We start from the raw sequence: 20775 nt of genomic DNA on the forward strand, positions 1-20775 counted from the left end.
AGAGAAAAAGAGGAGGAATGTGTGTGTGTGTCTGTGTGTGTGTGTGAGAAATAGAGAGAGTGATACAGAGAGAGAAAAAGAGGAGGAATGTGTGTCTGTGTGTGTGTCTGTGTGTGTGTGTGTGTGTCTGTGTGTGTGTATGTGTGTGTGTGAGAGAGTTTCCCACTGTTTTCCCCTTCCTATTTTATTGCCTGTCTCTCTACTTTAACAGGGCTCTGGAGAGCCAGTCTAAATTGGTGTCAAGTATGTGTGTGTGTGTGTGTGTGTGTGTGTGTGTGTGTGTGTGTGTGTGTGTGTGTGTGTGTGTGTGTGTGTGTGTGTGTGTGTGTGTGTGTGTGTGTGTGTGTGTGTGTGTGTGTGTGTGTGTGTGTGTGTGTGTGTGTGTGTGTGTGTGTGTGTGTGTGTGTGCATCTCGGCAGAGCAGTACAGATAAGAGTCAGTACAATAACGTGTCTGGGTCCAGCATCTGTAAATAGCTATCTCTCCCTAAACTCCCTCAGCACGGCCCCGGGGTTAAGTTTCCCTTAGTACAGATCTAGGATCAGCTTCCCCTCCCTCAATCCTAACCTTAATCAATAGTGGCGAAAAACAATTATTGATCAAATATCAGCAATTAGGGGGAACTTCACCCCTACACCCTCAGCAGGGCTTTATACATCAATAATAGTACTGTATATAATGTCCCATTAGGAAAGTCACTACGAACAACCTCTGTGCCAGAACAAAGTGACACGGTCGATGTCGCCCTTATGCACAGTTCTAGGATCAGCTTGGAAAAGGCTCAACAGACTTTTGGCTAGCTTTCTTGAGGACACATCATCCTAATACAAGGGCTTTTGTCACTTCTCCTCTTTCCACAGAGATGGAGAGCTCCTATCAATTCTCCTCTATTATTGTATCCTTGTTTCTTGTCTCCTTTCCTCTTCTCCTTCCCTGACCCTGTGTGTGATGCTGTTCTGTTTTCTCCACAGGACAGGCTGAAGATGGGCCACCACGGAGAGAGGGCTCTGGATAGATTATGTCCTCATCTCCTCTCATTATCTCCTTGTCTTGCTTCCTTCCCTGTTTCCTCTACAGGACAAGCTGAAAGTGGGCCACCACGGAGAAAGGTCCCTGGAGAGCTTCTGTCAGTGGCAGTGGGAGGAGTACGGTGGCCCCCGTTACTTAGGCAACAATTACGTGCCCGGGGGCAGGGATGACATCCCACCTGTGGACACGGCCGTGCTCGTCACTAGGTAACTGTCATTGTCACCGTCACACTTCCAATCACACTGTCACTGTCCAGGACTGGCACTGTTGTCACTGTGTATCTGATATAGTCTCCTGCTCTCTCTCCCTCTCTCTCTCTCTCTCTCTCTCTCTCTCTCTCTCTCTCTCTCTCTCTCTCTCTCTCTCTCTCTCTCTCTCTCTCTCTCCTCTCTCTCTCTCTCTCTCTCTCTCTCTCTCTCTCTCTCTCCCTCTCTCTCTCTCTCTCTCTCTCTCTCTCTCTCTCTCTCTCTCCTCTCTCTCTCTCTCTCTCTCTCTCTCTCTCTCTCTCTCTCCCTGCTCTCTCTCTCTCTCTCTCTCTCTCTCTCTCTCTCTCTCTCTCTCTCTCTCTCTCTCTCTCTCTCTCTCTCCATCCCAGCTCTCTCTCCATTTCAATTTCAATTCAATGGGCTTTATAGACAAGGGCCAAAGCAAGTGAAATAGGTAACAAACAAAAGTGAAAAAGAAATGAACAGTAAACATTACACTCACAAAAGTTCAAAAGAATAAAGACATTTCAAATGTCACATTAGGTGCAAATAGTTCAAGTACAAAAGGAAAAATAAATAAACATAAATATTGGTTGTATTTCCAAAGGTGTTCTTCACTGGTTGCCCTTTTCTTGTGGCGACAGGGCACAAATCTTGCTGCTGTGATGGCACACTGGTATTTCACCCAGTAGATATGGGAATTTATTCAAATTTGATATGTTTTCAATTTCTTTGTGGGCCTGTGTAATCTGAGGGAAATATGTATCTCTAATATGGTCATACATGTGGAAGGAGGGAAGGAAGTGCAGCTCAGTTTCCACCCCATTTTGTGGGCAGTGAGCACATAACCTGTCTTCTCTTTCTCAATAGCAAGGCTATGCTCACTAAGTCTGTACATAGTCAAAGCTTTCCTTAAGTTTAGGTCAGTCACAGTGGTCAGGTATTCTGCGCTGTGTACTCTCTGTTTAGGGCCAAATAGCATTCTAGTTTGCTCTGTGTTTTTGTTAATTGTTTCTAATGTGTCAAATAATTATCTTTTTGTTTTCTCATGATTTGGTTGGGTCTAATTGTGCTGCTGTCATGGGGCTCTGTGGGGTGTGTTTGTGTTTGTGAACAGAGCCCCAGGACCAGCTTGCTTAGGGGACTCTTCTCCAGGTTCATCTCTCTGTAGGTGATGGCTTTGTTATGGAAGGTTTGGGAATCACTTCCTTTTAGGTGGTTATAGAATTTAACGGCTCTTTTCTGGATTTTGATCATTAGTGGGTATCGGCCTAATTCTGCTCTGCATGCATTATTTGGTGTTCTACGTTGTACACGGAGGATATTTTTGCAGAATTCTGCTTGCAGAGTCTCAATTTGGTGTTTGTCCCATTTTGTGAAGTCTTGGTTGGTGAGTGGACCCCAGACCTCACAACCATAAAGGGCAATGGGCTCTATGACTGATTCAAGTATTTTTAGCCAGATCCTAATTGGTATGTTGAATTTTATGTTCCTTTTGATGGCATAGAATACCCTGCTTGCCTTGTCTCTCAGATCGTTCACAGCTTTGTGGTTACCTGTGGTGCTGATGTTTAGGCCAAGGTATGTATAGTTGTTTGTGTGCTCTAGGGCAACAGTGTCTAGATGGAATTTGTATTTTTGGTCCTGGCGACTGGACTTTTTTTTTTGGAACACCATTATTTTGGTCTTACTGAGATTTATTGTCAGGGCTCAGGTCTGACAGAATCTGTGCAGAAGATCTAGGTGCTGCTGTAGGCCCTCCTTGGTTGGTGACAGAAGCACCAGATCATCAGCAAACAGTAGACATTTGACTTTAGATTCTAGTAGGAAGAGGCCAGGTGCTGCAGACTTTTCTAAAGCCCGCGCAAATTCGTTGATATATATGTTGAAGAGGGTGGGGCTTAAGCTGCATCCCTGTCTCACCCCACGACCCTGTGTGAAGAAATGTGTGTGTTTTTTGCCAATTTTAACCGCAAACTTGTTGTTTGTGTACATGGTTTATATAATGTCATATGTTTTACCCCCAACACATCAATTTGTATAGCAGACCCTCAAAAGCCTTCGATTGAGTCGAATGCTTTTTTGAAATCAACAAAGCATGAGAAGACTTTGCCTTTGTTTTGGTTTGTTTGGTTGTCAATTAGGGTGTGCAGGGTGAATATATGGTCTGTTGTATGGTAATTTGGTAAAAAGCCAATTGTACATTTGCTCAGTACATTGTTTTCATTGAGGAAATGTACGAGTCTGCTGTTGATGATAATGCAGAGGATTTTCCCAAGGTTACTGTTGACGCATATTCCACGGTAGTTATTTGGGTCATATTTGTGTCCACTTTTGTGGATTGGGGTGATCAGTCCTTGGTTCCAAGTATTGGGGAAGATGCCAGAGCTAAGGATGATGTTAAAGAGTTTTAGTATAGCCAATTGGAATTTGTATATTTGATCATTTAATTAAGGATACCATCAACACCACAGGCCTTTTTGGGTTGGAGTTTTATTTTCTCCTGTAACTTGTTCAAGGTAATTGGAGAATCCAGTGGGTTCTGGTAGTCTTTAATAGTTGATTCTAAGATTTGTATTTGATCATGTATATGTTTTTGCTCTTTATTCTTTGTTAAGGAGCCAAAAAGATTGGAGAAGTGGTTTACCCATACATCTCCATTTTCGCTAGATAATTCTTCGTGTTGTTGTTTGTTTAGTGTTTTCCAATTTTCCCAGAAGTGGTTGGAGTCTATGGATTCTTCAATTACATTGAGCTGATTTCTGATGTGCTGTTCCTTCTTTTTCCGTAGTGTATTTATGTATTGTTTTAGTGATTCACCATAGTGAAGGCGTAGACTCAGGTTTTCCAGGTCTCTATGTTTTTGGTTGGACAGGTTTCTCAATTTCTTTCTTAGATTTTTGCATTCTTCATCAAACCATTTGTCATTGTTGTTTATTTTCTTTGGTTTTCTATTTGATATTTTTTAGATTTGATAGGGAAGCTGAGAGGTCAAATATACTGACTTTCTACGGCCAAGTTCACACCTTCACTATTGCAGTGGAACATTTTACCCAGGAAATTGTCTCGAAGGGATTGAATTTGTTGTTGCCTAATTGTTTTTTGGTAGGTTTCCAAACTACATACCTTCCATCTATAGAATGAGAGACTCAGAGCGGAGGTCAGTAATAAAGTAGTCTACAGTACTACTGCCAAGAGATGAGCTATAGGTGTACCTACCATAGCAGTCCCCTCGAAGCCTACCATTGACTATGTACATACCAGCGTGGACAGAGCTGCAGGAGCTGTGACCCATTTTTGTCGGTTATGTTGTCATAGTTGTGCTCTTTTAGGCCAAAGGCAGATGACCTCAGGCCTTGGATATTCCAGGATGATATAGTGAAGGCTTTTGTTCCATAAAGTGTCCAATGTTGTTGGTCGTGTTTTGGCCTCAGGCCAGTAAGTGTGAGCAGAGCCTGCTGAGCACATGGTACATGCCATTGGCTTGGGCGAGAGTGAGCGTGGGGTTGGGCCTGTTTGTCCGCTCACTACCTGGGCGTATGTGTGACTTCCATGTTGAGGCCCTCTTTGCGGGGGTGGGCTGCATGGGGTGAGCAGGAGTGGCATAGGTCTGATCTGAGGGGGGCCTAAATGGGGTGTGGGGATGGTTGACGTGGGGGGGTGTTGATAGGTTGGGGTGAGGGTGTGGATGTGTCTGGGGCTGCTGTGGTCTGGATATAGGTCCTCTTACCGTGGGTCCTCTATGTGTAGGTCCAGGGGGGTCCTGCAGGTCTTGGAGGGTGTCTCGCTGGTCTGGGTGGGGTGTCTATTGATCTGTTGCTCCTGTGTGAAGTGTTGGGGATACGTTTGAGAGAAACTAACAAATGTCAAATCATATTTTTCAACGAGATGGCCAGTCAATTTGAGAAACGTTATTGTGTATTCTACGCAATGACACAGTTTTAAGTTATTACGTAATGAAGTCATCACGCAATGACATCACAACATGTATTTAGCTACTTTTAGCAACAAATTGACCTGCCTCTAGCAACTTCCCCTGAAAATTAGTTGGCAACACTGGCTGCAATCTGACGTGCAGTTAACTCTAATGAACTTATCCTCTGCAGCAGAGGTAACTCTGGGTCTTCATTTCCTGTGGCGGTCCTCACGAGAGACAGTTTCATCATAGCGCTTTTCCACATTGACTGACCTTCATGTTTTAAAGTAATGATGGACTGTTGTTTCTCTTTGCTTATTTGAGCTGTTCTGGCCATAATATGGACTTGTTCTTTTACCAAATAGAGCTCTGTTCTGTATACCACCTCTCCCTTGTCACAACACAACTGATTGGCTCAAATGCATTAAGAAGAAAATAAATTCCACAAATGAACTTTTAACAAGGCACACCTGTTAATTGAAATGCATTCCAGGTGACTACCTCGTGAAGTTGGTTGAGAGGATGCCAAGAGTGTGCAAAGCTGTCATCAAGGCAAAGGGTGGCTATTTTAAAGAATCTAAAATATAAAATATATTTTGATTTGTTTAACACTTTTTGGGTTACTACATGATTCACATGTGTTATTTCATGATTTTGATGTCTTGTAGAAAATAGTCAAATGCAGAAAATAGTAAAAAATAAAGAAAAACCCTTGAATGAGTAGGCGTCCAAACTATATAATGAAAAAGTGTGGGACCAACAGCAATAAGGCATCAATAATAGTCATAGACGTAGTAGTAGTGGAAATGGGAATACCATTAACAGGAACTACAACAATAATATTAATGAGAATAATAATAATAATACATTAAAGTAATAGTAATAGGCCAGTCTCAACATGATTAAGAAGCCACATGACATGGTATGAAAGCCACATGACATGGTATGAAAGCCACATGACATGGTATGAAAGCCACATGACATGGTATGGAAGCCACATGACATGGTATGGAAGCCACATGACATGGTATGAAAGCCACATGACATGGTATGAAAGCCACATGACATGGTATGAAAGCCACATGACATGGTATGGAAGCCACATGACATGGTATGAAAGCCACATGACATGGTATGAAAGCCACATGACATGGTATGGAAGCCACATGACATGGTATGAAAGCCACATGACATGGTATGAAAGCCACATGACATGGTATACATGGTATGAAAGCCACACGACATGGTATGAAAGCCACATGACATGGTATGAAAGCCACATGACATGGTATGAAAGCCACATGCCATGGTATGAAAGCCACATGACATGGTATGAAAGCCACATGACATGGTATGAAAGCCACATGACATGGTATGAAAGCCACATGACAAAGTTTGATGATCCCATGTGTATCTATGTGTTGTTTTTGTCGTACTGCTTTGCTTTATCTTAAAGGTGAAATAATTGTATTTATTTTTTCAATTACATTGCACTTTTCACTGTCTGTCCTCAGGTTATGGCAGGAGGATGCATATTTGGCTACCCAAACTGCACATTGAGGCTTTTCACACAATAAATGATTTGTACTTAATTATAATTTTGGGAAAGAAAGATTCTCTTAGGTCTGAGTATTCCTCACAGTATAATGGGAAATACATCTCTGTCTGTACCTCTCCCAAGGAGCAGAGTGAGCAGCCTGTCCTCTCTGGGCAGCCAGGTGTGCCTCTATAGCCAGACTGTGCTCACTGCTCAATGAGTCTGTACAGCTTGTCCTCTCCCCTGGAGCAGAGTGAGCAGCCTGTCCCCTGAGCAGCCTCTGGGCAGCCAGGTGTGCCTCTATAGCCAGACTGTGCTCACTGAGTCTGTACCTCTCCCCTGGAGCAGAGTGAGCACAGCTTGTCCTCTCTGGGCAGCCAGGTGTGCCTCTATAGCCAGACTGTGCTCACTGAGTCTGTACCTCTCCCCTGGAGCAGAGTGAGCAGCCTGTCCTCTCTGGGCAGCCAGGTGTGCCTCGATAGCCAGACTGTGCTCACTGAGTCTGTACCTCTCCCCTGGAGCAGAGTGAGCAGCCTGTCCTCCTGTCAGTGTTTTACTCAGTTTAACTCAGTTTTCTATCAGTCACAGTGGTCAGATAGTCTGCCACCATGTACTGTCTGTTTAGAGCCAAATAGCGTTGATTTGTTGTGGTGTCTTTCTAATAGGTGATGTATTTCTATTTTTGCTTCGATGATTTGGTTGGGCCGGACTTTCTGTGTGCAGTCCTGAGGCTCTATGGGTTGGTTTGGGTTAGTGAACTGAGCCTCAGAACCAGCTGGCGAAGGGGACTCTTCTCATGTTTCATCTCTTGACATTGTAGGGCTGTGTGATGGAATCTTTCGGGGAAGCTTGTTTTAATTAAGATGGTAGTCAAATGTGATGGTTATTTTTTCTAATATAATTCCATCTATTGTCTCTCTCTCTCTCTGTCTCTCTCTCCCCCCCCCTCTCTCTCTCTCGCTTTCTTTCTCTCTCTCTCGCTTTCTTTCTCTCTCTCTCTCTCTCTCTCTCTCTCTCTCTCTCTCTCTCTCTCTCTCTCTCAGTCTGTCTCTCTCTTTCCCTCTCCCTCTGTCTCTCACCCTGTCTCTCACTCTCTCTCCTTCTCTCTCTCTCCTCTCTCTCTCTCTCCATCTTCCTCTCTCCCGCTCTCCCGCTATCTCTGTCTCTTTTTCTCTCTCTCTCTCTTTCTCTCCATCTCCCTCTCTCTCTGCCTCTCTCTCCCTCCCTCTCTGTCTCTCTCCCTCTCTTTCTTCTTCTCTCTCCATCTCCTTCTCCCTCTTTCACTCTTTCTTTTTCTCTCTCCTTCTCGCTCCATCTCCCTCTCTCCCTCTCTCTCTCCCCCTCTCTCCCCTCTCTCTCTCCCGACCCCCCTCTCTCTCTGTCTCTCCCTCTGTCTCTCCCTTTGTCTCTTTTTTCTATTAGAATTCTCTCTCTCTCTCTGTCTGTCTCTCTCTTTCCCTCTGTCTCTCTCCCTCTCCGTCTCTGTCTCCCTCTCCCTCTGTCTCTTACCCTGTCTCTCACTCTGTCTCTCCCTCTCTCTCTCTCCTCTCTTTCTCTCTCCATCTCCCTCTCTCTGTCTCTTTTTCTCTCTCTCTCTTTCTCTCCATCTCCCTCTCTCTTTCCCTCTCTGTCTCTCTCCCGCTCTCTTTCTTCTTCTCTCTCCTTCTCCTTCTCCCTCTCTCTCTCCCTCTCTCCCCCTCTCTCTCTGCCTCTCTCTCTCCCTCTCTGCCTCTCTCCCTCTCTCTTTCTTCTTCTCCCGATTTCTCTCTTTCTTTTTATCTCTCCTTCTCGCTCCATCTCCCTCTCTCCCTCTCTCCCTCCCCCTCCCTCCCCCTCTCTCTCCCCTCTCTCCCCTCTCTCTCTCTCTCTCTCTCTCTCCCGATCCCCCCCTCTCTCCCCCTACATCTCCCCTCCCTCTCCCTCTCCTCTCTCTCTCTCTCTCACTTTCTCTTTCTCTCTCTCTTCTCCTCTCCGTCTCTGTCTCCCTCTCTCTCCCTCTCTCTCTCGCGCTCTCTCTCCCTGTCTCTCTCTCTCTCCCTCTCTGTTACTCCACCTCTCTCTTTCTTCTTCTCTCTCCTTCTCCCTCTTTCTCTCTTTCTTTTTATCTCTCCTTCTCGCTCCATCTCCCTCCTCTCTCTCTCTCCCTGTCTCTCTCTCTCTCCCTCTCTGTCACTCCCTCTCTCTCTCTCTCTCTTCCTGTCTCTCTCTCTCTCTCCCTCTCTGTCACTCCCCCTCTCTCTTTCTTCTTCTCTCTCCTTCTCCCTCTTTCTCTCTTTCTTTTATCTCTCCTTCTCGCTCCATCTCCCTCCCTCTCTCTCTCTCTCTCTCTCTCTCTCTCTCTCTCTCTCTCTCTCTCCTCCCTCCCTCTCTCTCCTCTCTCTCTCTCTCTCTCTCTCTCTCTCTCTCTCTCCCTCTCTCTCCCTCTCTATCCCTCTCTCTCCCTCTCTCTCTCTCTCTCTCTCTCTCTCTCTCTCTCTCTCTCTCTCTCTCTCTCTCTCTCTCTCTCTCCCTCTCCCTGTTTCTTTCTTTCTCTCACTGTCTCTCTGTCCATCTGTCTCTCTCTTTCTCCCTCTGTCTCTCCCTTTGTCTCTTTTTTCTATTAGAATTGGATCTATACTCTCTCTCTCTCGCTCTCTCTCTCCCTCTCCCTCTGTCTCTCTCCCTCTCTGCCTCTGTCTCCCTCTCCCTCTGTCTCTCTCCCTCTCTGCCTCTGTCTCCCTCTCCTCTGTCTCTCTCTCTGTCTCTCTCTCTTCTCTCTCTCTCTCTCTCTCTCTCTCTCTCTCTCTCTTTCTGTTTCTCTCTCCTGTCTTCGCTCCATCTCCCTCTATCCTCTCTCTTTTCTCCTCCTTTCTCTCACTCACTCCCTCTGTCTCTTCTCTTTCTCTCTCTGTCCTTGGCTGTATTGTATTATATTTAGCATAAATTGCTCCTCTTCGTGGCCATGGTGGTTTTAATCAATTAGCCCATTAGCACATCTCTCTTGCACGCACGCGCACACACGCGCACACACACACACACACACACACACACACACACACACACACACACACACACACACACACACACACACACACACACACACACACACACACACACACACACACACACACACACACACACACACACACACACACACACACACACACACACACACACACACACACGCGCACACACTCTCTCTCTCTCTCTCATTCCTAATTCTGAATTAGGCATTATTACCTGTTCTAATTTGGGCCGGGAGGTGAAAGGTTTCATTTGGTTTCAACAAGCACTCATATAGCCTGTCAGATCGTATCCTGTCATCCTGCACTGTAAAACAAATCTGGTTGTTTCAACTAAATATTATTAAGTAAGTAGTTCTACAGCCTTTCTTTATTTACTGAACCTTTCGGTCAGTGTTACCTGAACATAACATTTTTAGTTGGCCCAAACTTGGCCCAAAAACGTAGGCAAACATTCTGTCAACTTAACATGTATTTACTCAATCTGTGTCATATGTTCATTCAACTGGAAATACAGTGCTTTTAACATACAATGTTTTCAACTTACAGATTTGACACGTTGACTACATTGTGCATGTGGTAGATAACAGGGTGCAGAGAGGAGAGAAGAGAGGAGAGAGGGGAGGAGAGAAGAGAGGAGAGAAGAGAGGAGAGATTGGAGAGAGAGGAGAGATGGGAGAGAGAGGAGAGATTGGAGAGAGAGGAGAGATGGGAGGAGAGAGGGGAAGGGGGAGAGAGCAGAGATGGGAGAGAGAGGAGAGATGGGAGAGAGAGGAGAGATGGGAGAGAGAGAAGAGATGGGAGAGAGAGGAGAGATGGGAGAGAGAGGAGAGATGGGAGGGGGGAGCAGAGAAGAGAGGAGAGAGGGGAGAGAGATGAGAGATTGGAGAGAGAGGAGAGATGGGAGAGAGAGGAGAGATTGGAGAGAGAGGAGAGATGGGAGGAGAGAGGGGAAGGGGGAGAGAGCAGAGATGGGAGAGAGAGGAGAGATGGGAGAGAGAGGAGAGATGGGAGAGAGAGAAGAGATGGGGAGAGAGGAGAGATGGGAGAGAGAGGAGAGATGGGAGGGGGAGCAGAGAAGAGAGGAGAGAGGGGAGAGAGATGAGAGATGGGAGGAGAGAGGGGAAGGGGGAGAGATGAGAGATGGGAGAGAGAGGAGAGATGGGAGAGAGAGGAGAGATGAGAGAGAGAGGAGAGATGGGAGGGGGAGCAGAGAGGAGAGAAGAGAGGAGAGAGGGGAGAGAGATGAGAGATGGGAGGAGAGAGGGGAAGGGGGAGAGAGGAGAGATGGGAGAGAGAGGGAGAGATGGGAGAGAGAGGAGAGATGGGAGAGAGAGGAGAGATGGGAGGGGGAGCAGAGAGGAGAGAAGAGAGGAGAGAGGGAGAGAGATGAGAGATGGGAGGAGAGAGGGGAAGGGGGAGAGAGGAGAGATGGGAGAGAGAGGAGAGATGGGAGAGAGAGGAGAGATGGGGAGAGAGGAGAGATTGGAGGGGGAGCAGAGAGGAGAGGAGAGAGGAGAGATTGGAGGGGGAGCAGAGAGAAGAGAAGAGAGGAGAGAGGGGAGAGAGAGGAGAGATGGGAGAGAAAGGAGAGATTGGAGGGGGGAGCAGAGAGGAGAGGAGAGAAGAGAGGGGAGAGAGAGGAGAGATGGGAGAGAGAGGAGAGATGGGAGAGAGAGGAGAGAAGAGAGGAGAGAGGGGAGAGAGAGGAGAGATGGGAGAGAGAGGAGAGATGGGAGAGAGAGGAGAGAAGAGAGGAGAGAGGGGAGAGAGAGGAGAGATGAGAGGAGAGATGGGAGAGAGAGGAGAGATGGGAGAGAGAGGAGAGAAGAGAGGAGAGAAGAGAGGAGAGATTGGAGAGAGAGGAGAGATGGGAGAGAAAGGAGAGATTGGAGAGAGAGGGGAGATGGGAGAGAGAGGAGAGATTGGAGAGAGAGGGGAGATGGGAGAAGAGAGGGGAAGGGGGAGAGAGGAGAGATGGGAGAGAGAGGAGAGATGGGAGAGAGAGGAGAGATGGGAGGGGGGAGCAGAGAGGAGAGAAGAGAGGAGAGAGGGGAGAGAGATGAGAGATGGGAGGAGAGAGGGGAAGGGGGAGAGAGGAGAGATGGGAGAGAGAGGAGAGAAGAGAGGAGAGAGGGGAGAGAGAGGAGAGATGGGAGAGAGAGGAGAGATTGGAGGGGGGAGCAGAGAGGAGAGGAGAGAGGAGAGAAGAGAGGGGAGAGAGAGGAGAGATGGGAGAGAGAGGAGAGATGGGAGAGAGAGGAGAGATTGGAGGGGAGCAGAAAGGAGAGGAGAGAGGAGAGATTGGAGGGGGAGCAGGGAGAAGAGAGGAGAGAGGAGAGGAGAGAGAGGAGAGATTGGAGGGGGGAGCAGAGAGAAGAGAGGAGAGAAGAGAGGAGAGAGGGGAGAGAGAGGAGAGATGGGAGAGAGAGGAGAGATGGGAGAGAGATTGGAGGGGGGAGCAGAGAGGAGAGGAGAAGGGAGGGAGGGGAGAGGGAGATGTGGGCAAATTAGAGCGTGTCACTTCATGCTCCGGTTTCCCTTCTCACTGACGGCTGATCTGGCTGAGCTGAGACGGCGTGTGTATGTCAAGGTGTGTGGGCATCTGTCTGGGATGTGTGTCTGCTGTACTGTAACACTCAGAGGAGAGGGGTAATCTCTATGTCACGCCTGTCACTGTAGACTTCCTCGTCTCCAACAACTCATTACCTGCCTCTCAGGAGATGACATGACATGTGATACTGTCCTGTATCTGTCTGAGACGGTCTAATGTCTGCCTATCTGCTCTCAGTATGTAACTGATACTGTACTAGTTGGATCATTTCTAGGGATTCGGGAGACATCTTAACAGGAAAGAATATCTCTGTGTTCAGCCTCCCCCGCACCATGCCCTCTCCCCTCCGCCCAGCCTCCCCCTCACCATGCCCTCTCCCCTCCGCCAAGCCTCCCCTCACCATGCACTCACCCCTCCGCCCAGCCTCCACCTCACCATGCACTCTCCCCTCCGCCCAGCCTCCCTCGCCATGCCCTCTCCCCTCCGCCCTCTCCCCAGCCTCCCCCGCACCATGCCCTCTCCACTCCGCCCAGCCTCCCTTCGCCATGCCCTCTGCCCTCCGCCCAGCCTCCCTCCGCTCAGCCTCCCCCTCACCATGCCCTCTCCCCTCCGCCCAGCCTCCCCCTACCATGCCCTTTCCACTCCGCCCAGCCTCCCCCTCGCCATGCCCTCTCCCCTCCGCCCAGCCTCCCCTCACCATGCCCTCTCCCCTCCGCCAAGCCTTCCCTCGCCATGCCCTTTCCCCTCTCCCCAGCCTCCCCTCACCATGCACTCTCCCTTCCGCCCAGCCTCCCCTCACCATGCCCTCTCCCCTCCACCCTCTCCCCAGCCTCCCCCGCACCATGCCCTCTCCCCTCCGCCCAGCCTCCACCTCACCATGCCCTTTCCCCTCCGCCCAGCCTCCCCTCACCATGTCCTCTCCCCTCCGCCCAGCCTCCCCTCGCCATGCCCTCTCCCCTCCGCCCAGCCTCCCCCTCACCATGCCCTCTCCCCTCCGCCCAGCCTCCCCTCACTATGCCCTCTCTCCTCCGCCCAGCCTCCCCTCTCCATGCCCTCTCTCCTCCGCCCAGCCTCCCCTCACCATGCCCTTTCCCTCCGCCCCCCTCCCCTCCGCCCCTGCCTCCCCTCGCCATGCCCTCTCCCCTCCGCCCAGCCTCCCCTCGCCATGCCCTCTCCCCTCTGCCCAGCCTCCCCTCGCCATGCCCTCTCCCCTCCGCCCAGCCTCCCCCTCGCCATGCCATCTCCCTCCGCCCAGCCTGGAGGGGGAGCAGAGAGATTGGAGGGGGAGCAGAGAGGAGAGGAGAGAGGAGAGATTGGAGGGGGGAGCAGAGAGAAGAGAGGAGAGAGGAGAGGAGAGAGAGGAGAGATTGGAGGGGGAGCAGAGAGAAAGAGAGGAGAGAAGAGGGGAGAGAGAGGAGAGATGGGAGAGAGAGGAGAGATTGGAGGGGGAGCAGAGAGAAGAGAGGAGAGAAGAGAGGAGAGAGGGGAGAGAGAGGAGAGATGGGAGAGAGAGGAGAGATGGGAGAGAGATTGCAGGGGGGAGCAGAGAGGAGAGGAGAAGGGAGGGAGGGGAGAGGGAGATGTGGGCAAATTAGAGCGTGTCACTTCATGCTCCGGTTTCCCTTCTCACTGACGGCTGATCTGGCTGAGCTGAGACGGCGTGTGTATGTCAGGGTGTGTGGGCATCTGTCTGGGATGTGTGTGTCTGCTGTACTGTAACACTCAGAGGAGAGGGGTAATCTCTATGTCACACCTGTCACTGTAGACTTCCTCGTCTCCAACAACTCATTACCTGCCTCTCAGGAGATGACATGACATGTGATACTGTCCTGTATCTGTCTGAGACGGTCTAATGTCTGCCTATCTGCTCTCAGTATGTAACTGATACTGTACTAGTTGGATCATTTCTAGGGATTCGGGAGACATCTTAACAGGAAAGAATATCTCTGTGTTCAGCCTCCCCCTCGCCATGCCCTCTCTCCTCCGCCCAGCCTCCCCCTCACCATGCCCTCTCCCCTCCGCCCAGCCTCCCCTCACCATGCACTCTCCCCTCCGCCCAGCCTCCCCTCACCATGCACTCTCCCCTCCGCCCAGCCTCCCCCTCACCATGCCCTCTCCCCTCCGCCAAGCCTCCCTCGCCATGCCCTTTCCCCTCTCCCCAGCCTCCCCCGCACCATGCCCTCCCCTCCACCCAGCCTCCCCCTCACCATGCCCTCTCCCCTCCGCCTAGCCTCCCCCTCACCATGCCCCCTCTCCCCTCCGCCAAGCCTCCCCTCGCCATGCCCTTTCCCCTCTCCCCAGCCTCCCCTCACCATGCACTCTCCCCTCCGCCCAGCCTCCCCTCACCATGCACTCTCCCCTCCGCCCAGCCTCCCTCACCATGCACTCTCCCCTCCGCCCAGCCTCCCCCCTCGTCATGCCCTCTCCCCTCCGCCCTCTCCCCAGCCTCCCCCGCACCATGCCCTCTCCACTCCGCCCAGCCTCCCTTCGCCATGCCCTCTGCCCTCCGCCCAGCCTCCCCTCCGCTCAGCCTCCCCTCACCATGCCCTCTCCCCTCCGCCCAGCCTCCCCTACCATGCCCTTTCCACTCCGCCCAGCCTCCCCTCGCCATGCCCTCTCCCTCCGCCCAGCCTCCCCTCACCATGCCCTCCCCTCCGCCAAGCCTTCCCTCGCCATGCCCTTTCCCCTCTCCCCAGCCTCCCCCTCATCATGCACTCTCCCTTCCGCCCAGCCTCCCCTCACCATGCCCTCTCCCCTCCACCCTCTCCCCAGCCTCCCCCCGCACCATGCCCTCTCCCCTCCGCCCAGCCTCCACCTCACCATGCCCTTTCCCTCCGCCCAGCCTCCCCTCACCATGTCCTCTCCCCTCCGCCCAGCCTCCCCTCGCCATGCCCTCTCCCCTCCGCCCCAGCCTCCCCTCACCATGCCCTCTCCCCTCCGCCCAGCCTCCCCCTCACTATGCCCTCTTTCCTCCGCCCAGCCTCCCCCTCTCCATGCCCTCTCTCCTCCGCCCAGCCTCCCCTCACCATGCCCTTTCCCTCCGCCCTCTCCCCCCTCCGCCCTGCCTCCCCCTCGCCATGCCCTCTCCCCTCCGCCCAGCCTCCCCCTCGCCATGCCCTCTCCCTCTGCCCAGCCTCCCCTCGCCATGCCCTCTCCCCTCCGCCCAGCCTCCCCCTCGCCATGCCCTCTCCCCTCCGCCCAGCCTGGAGGGGAGCAGAGAGATTGGAGGGGGAGCAGAGAGGAGAGGAGAGAGGAGAGATTGGAGGGGGGGAGCAGAGAGAAGAGAGGAGAGAGGAGAGAGAGAGAGAGGAGAGATTGGAGGGGGAGCAGAGAGAAGAGAGGAGAGAAGAGGGGAGAGAGAGGAGAGATGGGAGAGAGAGGAGAGATTGGAGGGGGAGCAGAGAGAAGAGAGGAGAGAAGAGAGGAGAGAGGGGAGAGAGAGGAGAGATGGGAGAGAGATTGCAGGGGGGAGCAGAGAGGAGAGGAGAAGGGAGGGAAGGGAGAGGGAGATGTGGGCAAATTAGAGCGTGTCACTTCATGCTCCGGTTTCCCTTCTCACTGACGGCTGAACTGGCTGAGCTGAGACGGCGTGTGTATGTCAGGGTGTGTGGGCATCTGGCTGGGATGTGTGTGTCTGCTGTACTGTAACACTCAGAGGAGAGGGGTAATCTCTATGTCACGCCTGTCACTGTAGACTTCCTCGTCTCCAACAACTCATTACCTGCCTCTCAGGAGATGACATGACATGTGATACTGTCCTGTATCTGTCTGAGACGGTCTAATGTCTGCCTATCTGCTCTCAGTATGTAACTGATACTGTACTAGTTGGATCATTTCTAGGGATTCGGGAGACATCTTAACAGGAAAGAATATCTCTGTGTTCAGCCTCCCCCTCGCCATGCCCTCTCCCCTCCGCCCAGCCTCCCCCTCGCCATGCCCTCTCCCCTCCGCCCAGCCTCCCCCTCACCATGCCCTCTCCCCTCCGCCAAGCCTCCCCTCGCCATGCCCTCTCCCCTCCGCCCAGCCTCCCCTCACCATGCACTCTCCTCTCCGCCCAGCCTCCCCTCACCATGCACTCTCCCTCCGCCCAGCCTCCCTTACCATGCACTCTCCCCTCCGCCCAGCCTCCCCCTCGCCATGCTCTCTCCCCTCGGCCCAGCCTCCCCTCACCATGCCCTCTCCCCTCCGCCAAGCCTCCCCTCACCATGCCCTTTCCCCTCTCCCCAGCCTCCCCTCACCCTCCGCCCAGCCTCCCCCTCACCATGCCCTCTCCCCTCCGCCAAGCCTCCCCTCGCCATGCCCTTTCCCTTCTCCCCAGCCTCCCCCTCACCATGCACTCTCCCCTCTGCCCAGCCTCCCCTCACCATGCCCTCTCCCCTCCACCCTCTCCCCAGCCTCCCCCGCACCATGCCCTCTCCCCTCCGCCCAGCCTCCACCTCACCATGCCCTTTCCTCCGCCCAGCCTCCCCCTCACCATGTCCTCTCGCCTCCGCCCAGCCTCCCTCGCCATGCCCTCTCCCCTCCGCCCAGCCTCCCCCTCACCATGTCCTCTCCCCTCCGCCCAGCCTCCCTCGCCATGCCCTCTCCCCTCCGCCCAGCCTCCCCCTCACTATGCCCTCTCTCCTCTGCCCAGCCTCCCCCTCTCCATGCCCTCTCTCCTCCGCCCAGCCTCCCCTCACCATGCCCTTTCCCTCCGCCCTCTCCCCTCCCCTCCGCCCTGCCTCCCCTCGCCATGCCCTCTCCCCTCCGCCCAGCCTCCCCCTCGCCATGCCCTCTCCCCTCTGCCCAGCCTCCCCTCGCCATGCCCTCTCCCCTCCGCCCAGCCTCCCCCTCGCCATGCCCTCTCCCCTCCGCCCAGCCTCCCCCTCGCCATGCCCTCTCCCCTCCGCCCAGCCTCCCCTTCACCATGCCCTCTCCCCTCCGCCCAGCCTCCCCCTCACCATGCCCTCTCCCCTCCGCCCAGCCTCCCCCTGTCACTCACTCACTCACTCTCCTCCTCTCCACATCAAACGAGAGTTCTGCGTCTCCAGCTGGCTCGTCAGCCCCCCCAGCTGTTTGTTAAATCCACTTTACAGTCTCAGACAGCCCATGCCATCAGACCAGGAGGGCAGCAGTACAACCCATTACTAGTTGTTAGAAGTTAGTGGGATATGTGGCAGACCGCAGGGAGGGAGAAAGAAAGAAAGAAAGAGGGAGTGACAGAGTGAGATAAGGTATTGGTGGCCCCAGCAGGAATCAAACCCACAACCTTTGTTGTTGCAAGAACCAGGCTCTACCAACTGAGCCACACAAGGCAACTACCTCTTCAGTGTTGTCAGTGAGGTCTAGTACAGCTGTAGTGACTCTGTCTTCTCCATACTTAGAAAAGAGGCTGAATCAGTTCAGCAGTCTGCCTAGGATGACATCACAGCGCTCTACTCCCTCCTCACCTGTTAGTCATGGTCTTCAAATGAACCTCCACTCTCCCAAATCACAGGGTTACTAATGGCAGTGACCCACCCCTGTACTGCCACTCCACTAACATAGGAACGACACTATCACACACACACACAGAGTAAGTAGAGGAAGTGCAGTAGACTGATTTAGATCCTGTTGAGGTTTGGTGGGTCTGTGGTGTTGGAGGCAGCAGCTGCTCTTGGCCTTCTAGCATGAAGGGAGTGTGTACTAGAGGTCTCATCTGTGTGTGTATATGTGTGTGTGTGTGGTGAATGTGTGCATGTGTGTTTATGCATGTGTGTGTGTGCATTGGCTCAGGCTTGTTAACAGAGTTCAAAGGCATCTCTGGTTTGAACCCACCTGGACCGTACAGATGGGTCATTAACAGTGTTTTCCAGAGGTGTGGTAGATCTTTAAACTGTAGAGGAGGGCAGATATTTAAACTGTAGAGGAGGGGCAGATCTTTAAACTGTAGAGGAGGGCAGATCTTTAAACTGTAGAGGAGGGCAGATATTTAAATTGTAGAGGAGGGCAGATCTTTAAACTGTAGAGGCGGGCAGATCTTTAAACTGTAGAGGAAGGCAGATCTTTAAATTGTAGAGGAGGGGCAGATCTTTAAACTGTAGAGGATGGCAGATCATTAAACTGTAGAGGAGGGCAGATCTTTAAACTGTAGAGGAGGGCATAACTTTAAACTGTAGAGGGGGGCAGATCGTTAAACTGTAGATGAGGGCAGATCTTGAAACTGTAGAGGAGGGCAGATCATTAAACTGTAGAGGAGGGCAGATCATTAAACTGTAGAGGATGGCAGATCGTAAAACTGTAGAGGATGGCAGATCGTTAATAAACTGTTGAGGAGGGCAGATCTTTAAACTGTTGAGGAGGGCAGATCGTTAAACTGTAGAGGAGGGTAGATATTTAAACTGTAGAGGAGGGCAGATATTTAAACTGTAGAGGAGGGGTAGATATTTAAACTGTAGAGGGCAGATCTTTAAACTGTAGAGGAGGGCAGATATTTAAACTGTAGAGGAGGGCAGATATTTAAACTGTAGAGGATGGCAGATCGTAAAACTGTAGAGGATGGCAGATCGTTAATAAACTGTAGAGGAGGACAGATCTTTAAACTGTTGAGGAGGGCAGATCGTTAAACTGTAGAGGAGGGTAGATATTTAAACTGTAGAGGAGGGCAGATATTTAAACTGTAGAGGAGGGGTAGATATTTAAACTGTAGAGGGCAGATCGTTAAACTGTAGAGGAGGGCAGATATTTAAACTGTAGAGGAGGGTAGATATTTAAACTGTAGAGGAGGGGAAGATATTTAAACTGTAGAGGAGGGGAGATCTTTAAACTGTAGAGGAGGGCAGATCATTAAACTGTAGAGGAGGGCAGATCATTAAACTGTAGAGGAGGGCAGATCATTAAACTGTAGAGGAGGGCATATCTTTAAACTGTAGAGGAGGGCAGATCTTTAAACTGTAGTGGAGGGCAGATCTTTAAACTGTAGAGGAGGGCAGATCATTAAACTGTAGAGGAGGGCAGATATTTAAACTGTAGAGGAGGGCAGATCGTTAAACTGTAGTGGAGGGCAGATCGTTAAACTGTAGAGGAGGGCAGATCTTTAAACTGTAGAGGAGGGCAGATCATTAAACTGTAGAGGAGGGCAGATCGTTAAACTGTAGAGGAGGGCAGATCGTTAAACTGTAGAGGAGGGCAGATTGTTAAACTGTAGAGGAGAGCAGATCATTAAACTGTAGAGGGCAGATCATTAAACATCTTCGGAGACCATCCCAATATGTACCCTTTCTATTTTGGTTAAAGTCTCTCTGTCTGTCTCTCTGTCTCTCTCTCTCTCTCTCTCTCTCTCTCTCTCTCTCTCTCTCTCTCTCTCTCTCTCTCTCTCTCTCTCTCTCTCTCTCTCTCTCTGCCTCTCTCCCTCACTATGTCTCTCTCTCTCTCTGCCTCTCTCCCTCACTATGTCTCTCTCTCTCTCTCTCTGTCTCTCTGTCTCTCTCTCTCTCTCTCTCTAGAGCATCACTCTCTTTCTCTCTAGAGCATCTCTCTCTCTCTCTCTCTCTGCCTCTCTCCCTCACTATGTCTCTCTCTCTCTCTCTCTCTCTCTCTCTCTCTCTCTCTCTCTCTCTCTCTCTCTCTCTCTCTCTCTCTCTCTCTCTCTCTCTCTCTCTCTCTGCCTCTCTCCCTCACTATGTCTCTCTCTCTCTGCCTCTCTCCCTCAATGTGTCTCTCTCTCTCTGCCTCTCTCCCTCAATGTGTCTCTCTCTCTCTGCCTCTCTCCCTCAATGTGTCTCTCTCTCCCTCACTATGTCTCTCTCTCTCCCTCACGATGTCTCTCTCTCTCTCCCTCACTATGTCTCTCTCTCTCCCTCACTATGTCTCTCTCTCTCTGTGTCCTGTCTTGCCTACTATTTACAAAGTCACTCTCCACTCAGGGGTTCTACAGCATGGCTGCATTCCAAATGGCACCCTATTCCAATAGGGCTCTGTTTAAAGTACTACACTATGTAGGGCATAGGGTGACATTTGGTATGTAAACCATGTCAAATCACTGCTTAACAGTGGGGACAAAGAGGGTCTTGGGTTCTCAGTGGTGGGAATGAGAGTCCCTGCATGTACTGGAACGGGCCTTACACGGGTCGGCCGGTCCCCATGGTAACCAACATAAACTGTGTGTTTGTTTGTGCGTGCGTGCGTGCGTGTGTGCGTGTGTGAGTGACTATGCCACAGCGAAGGAGACGTGGAATGTTTGAGTTGAGGGCTGCTAGCTGTTTGTCCAGCATGAACTACAGTACATAGATTAGAGAGAACACATTCAGGGTGCATTGTACATGAACCCCTCTATGTAGCACTATTCTGGTGTAACGTTGACAGCAAATGGCAGTTAACATTTACACTTAAGTCATTTTTTTCACTTGGTCATGAATTGATGTCAGTGGGAGACTAAGTGAAGATGCAATGGAAGTGGAAGTGAAGATTCAACTGGTGGATTGAACTAATAGGCCCAATTAAAATGTTTAAGGTTCGGATTGGGGAGGGGAAGCTGATCCTAGATCTATCCCTAAGGGAATCTTAGTGTTGAT

At 51.2% G+C, this 20775-nt stretch overlaps 1 protein-coding gene across 1 annotated transcript in view; it reads left to right on the top strand.

Moving 5' to 3' along the window:
- Positions 1 to 20775, top strand: part of LOC124035405 (A disintegrin and metalloproteinase with thrombospondin motifs 17-like) — a 239411-nt gene that overhangs the window by 61954 nt on the left and 156682 nt on the right. The window contains exon 6 of the mRNA XM_046348856.1: positions 1078 to 1235. Coding sequence (XP_046204812.1) covers positions 1078 to 1235 — 158 coding nt within the window. The remainder of the gene's footprint in view (positions 1 to 1077; positions 1236 to 20775) is intronic.

The sequence above is a fragment of the Oncorhynchus gorbuscha genome, linkage group LG05 (assembly GCF_021184085.1).
Source record: "Oncorhynchus gorbuscha isolate QuinsamMale2020 ecotype Even-year linkage group LG05, OgorEven_v1.0, whole genome shotgun sequence".
NCBI lineage: Eukaryota > Metazoa > Chordata > Actinopteri > Salmoniformes > Salmonidae > Oncorhynchus > Oncorhynchus gorbuscha.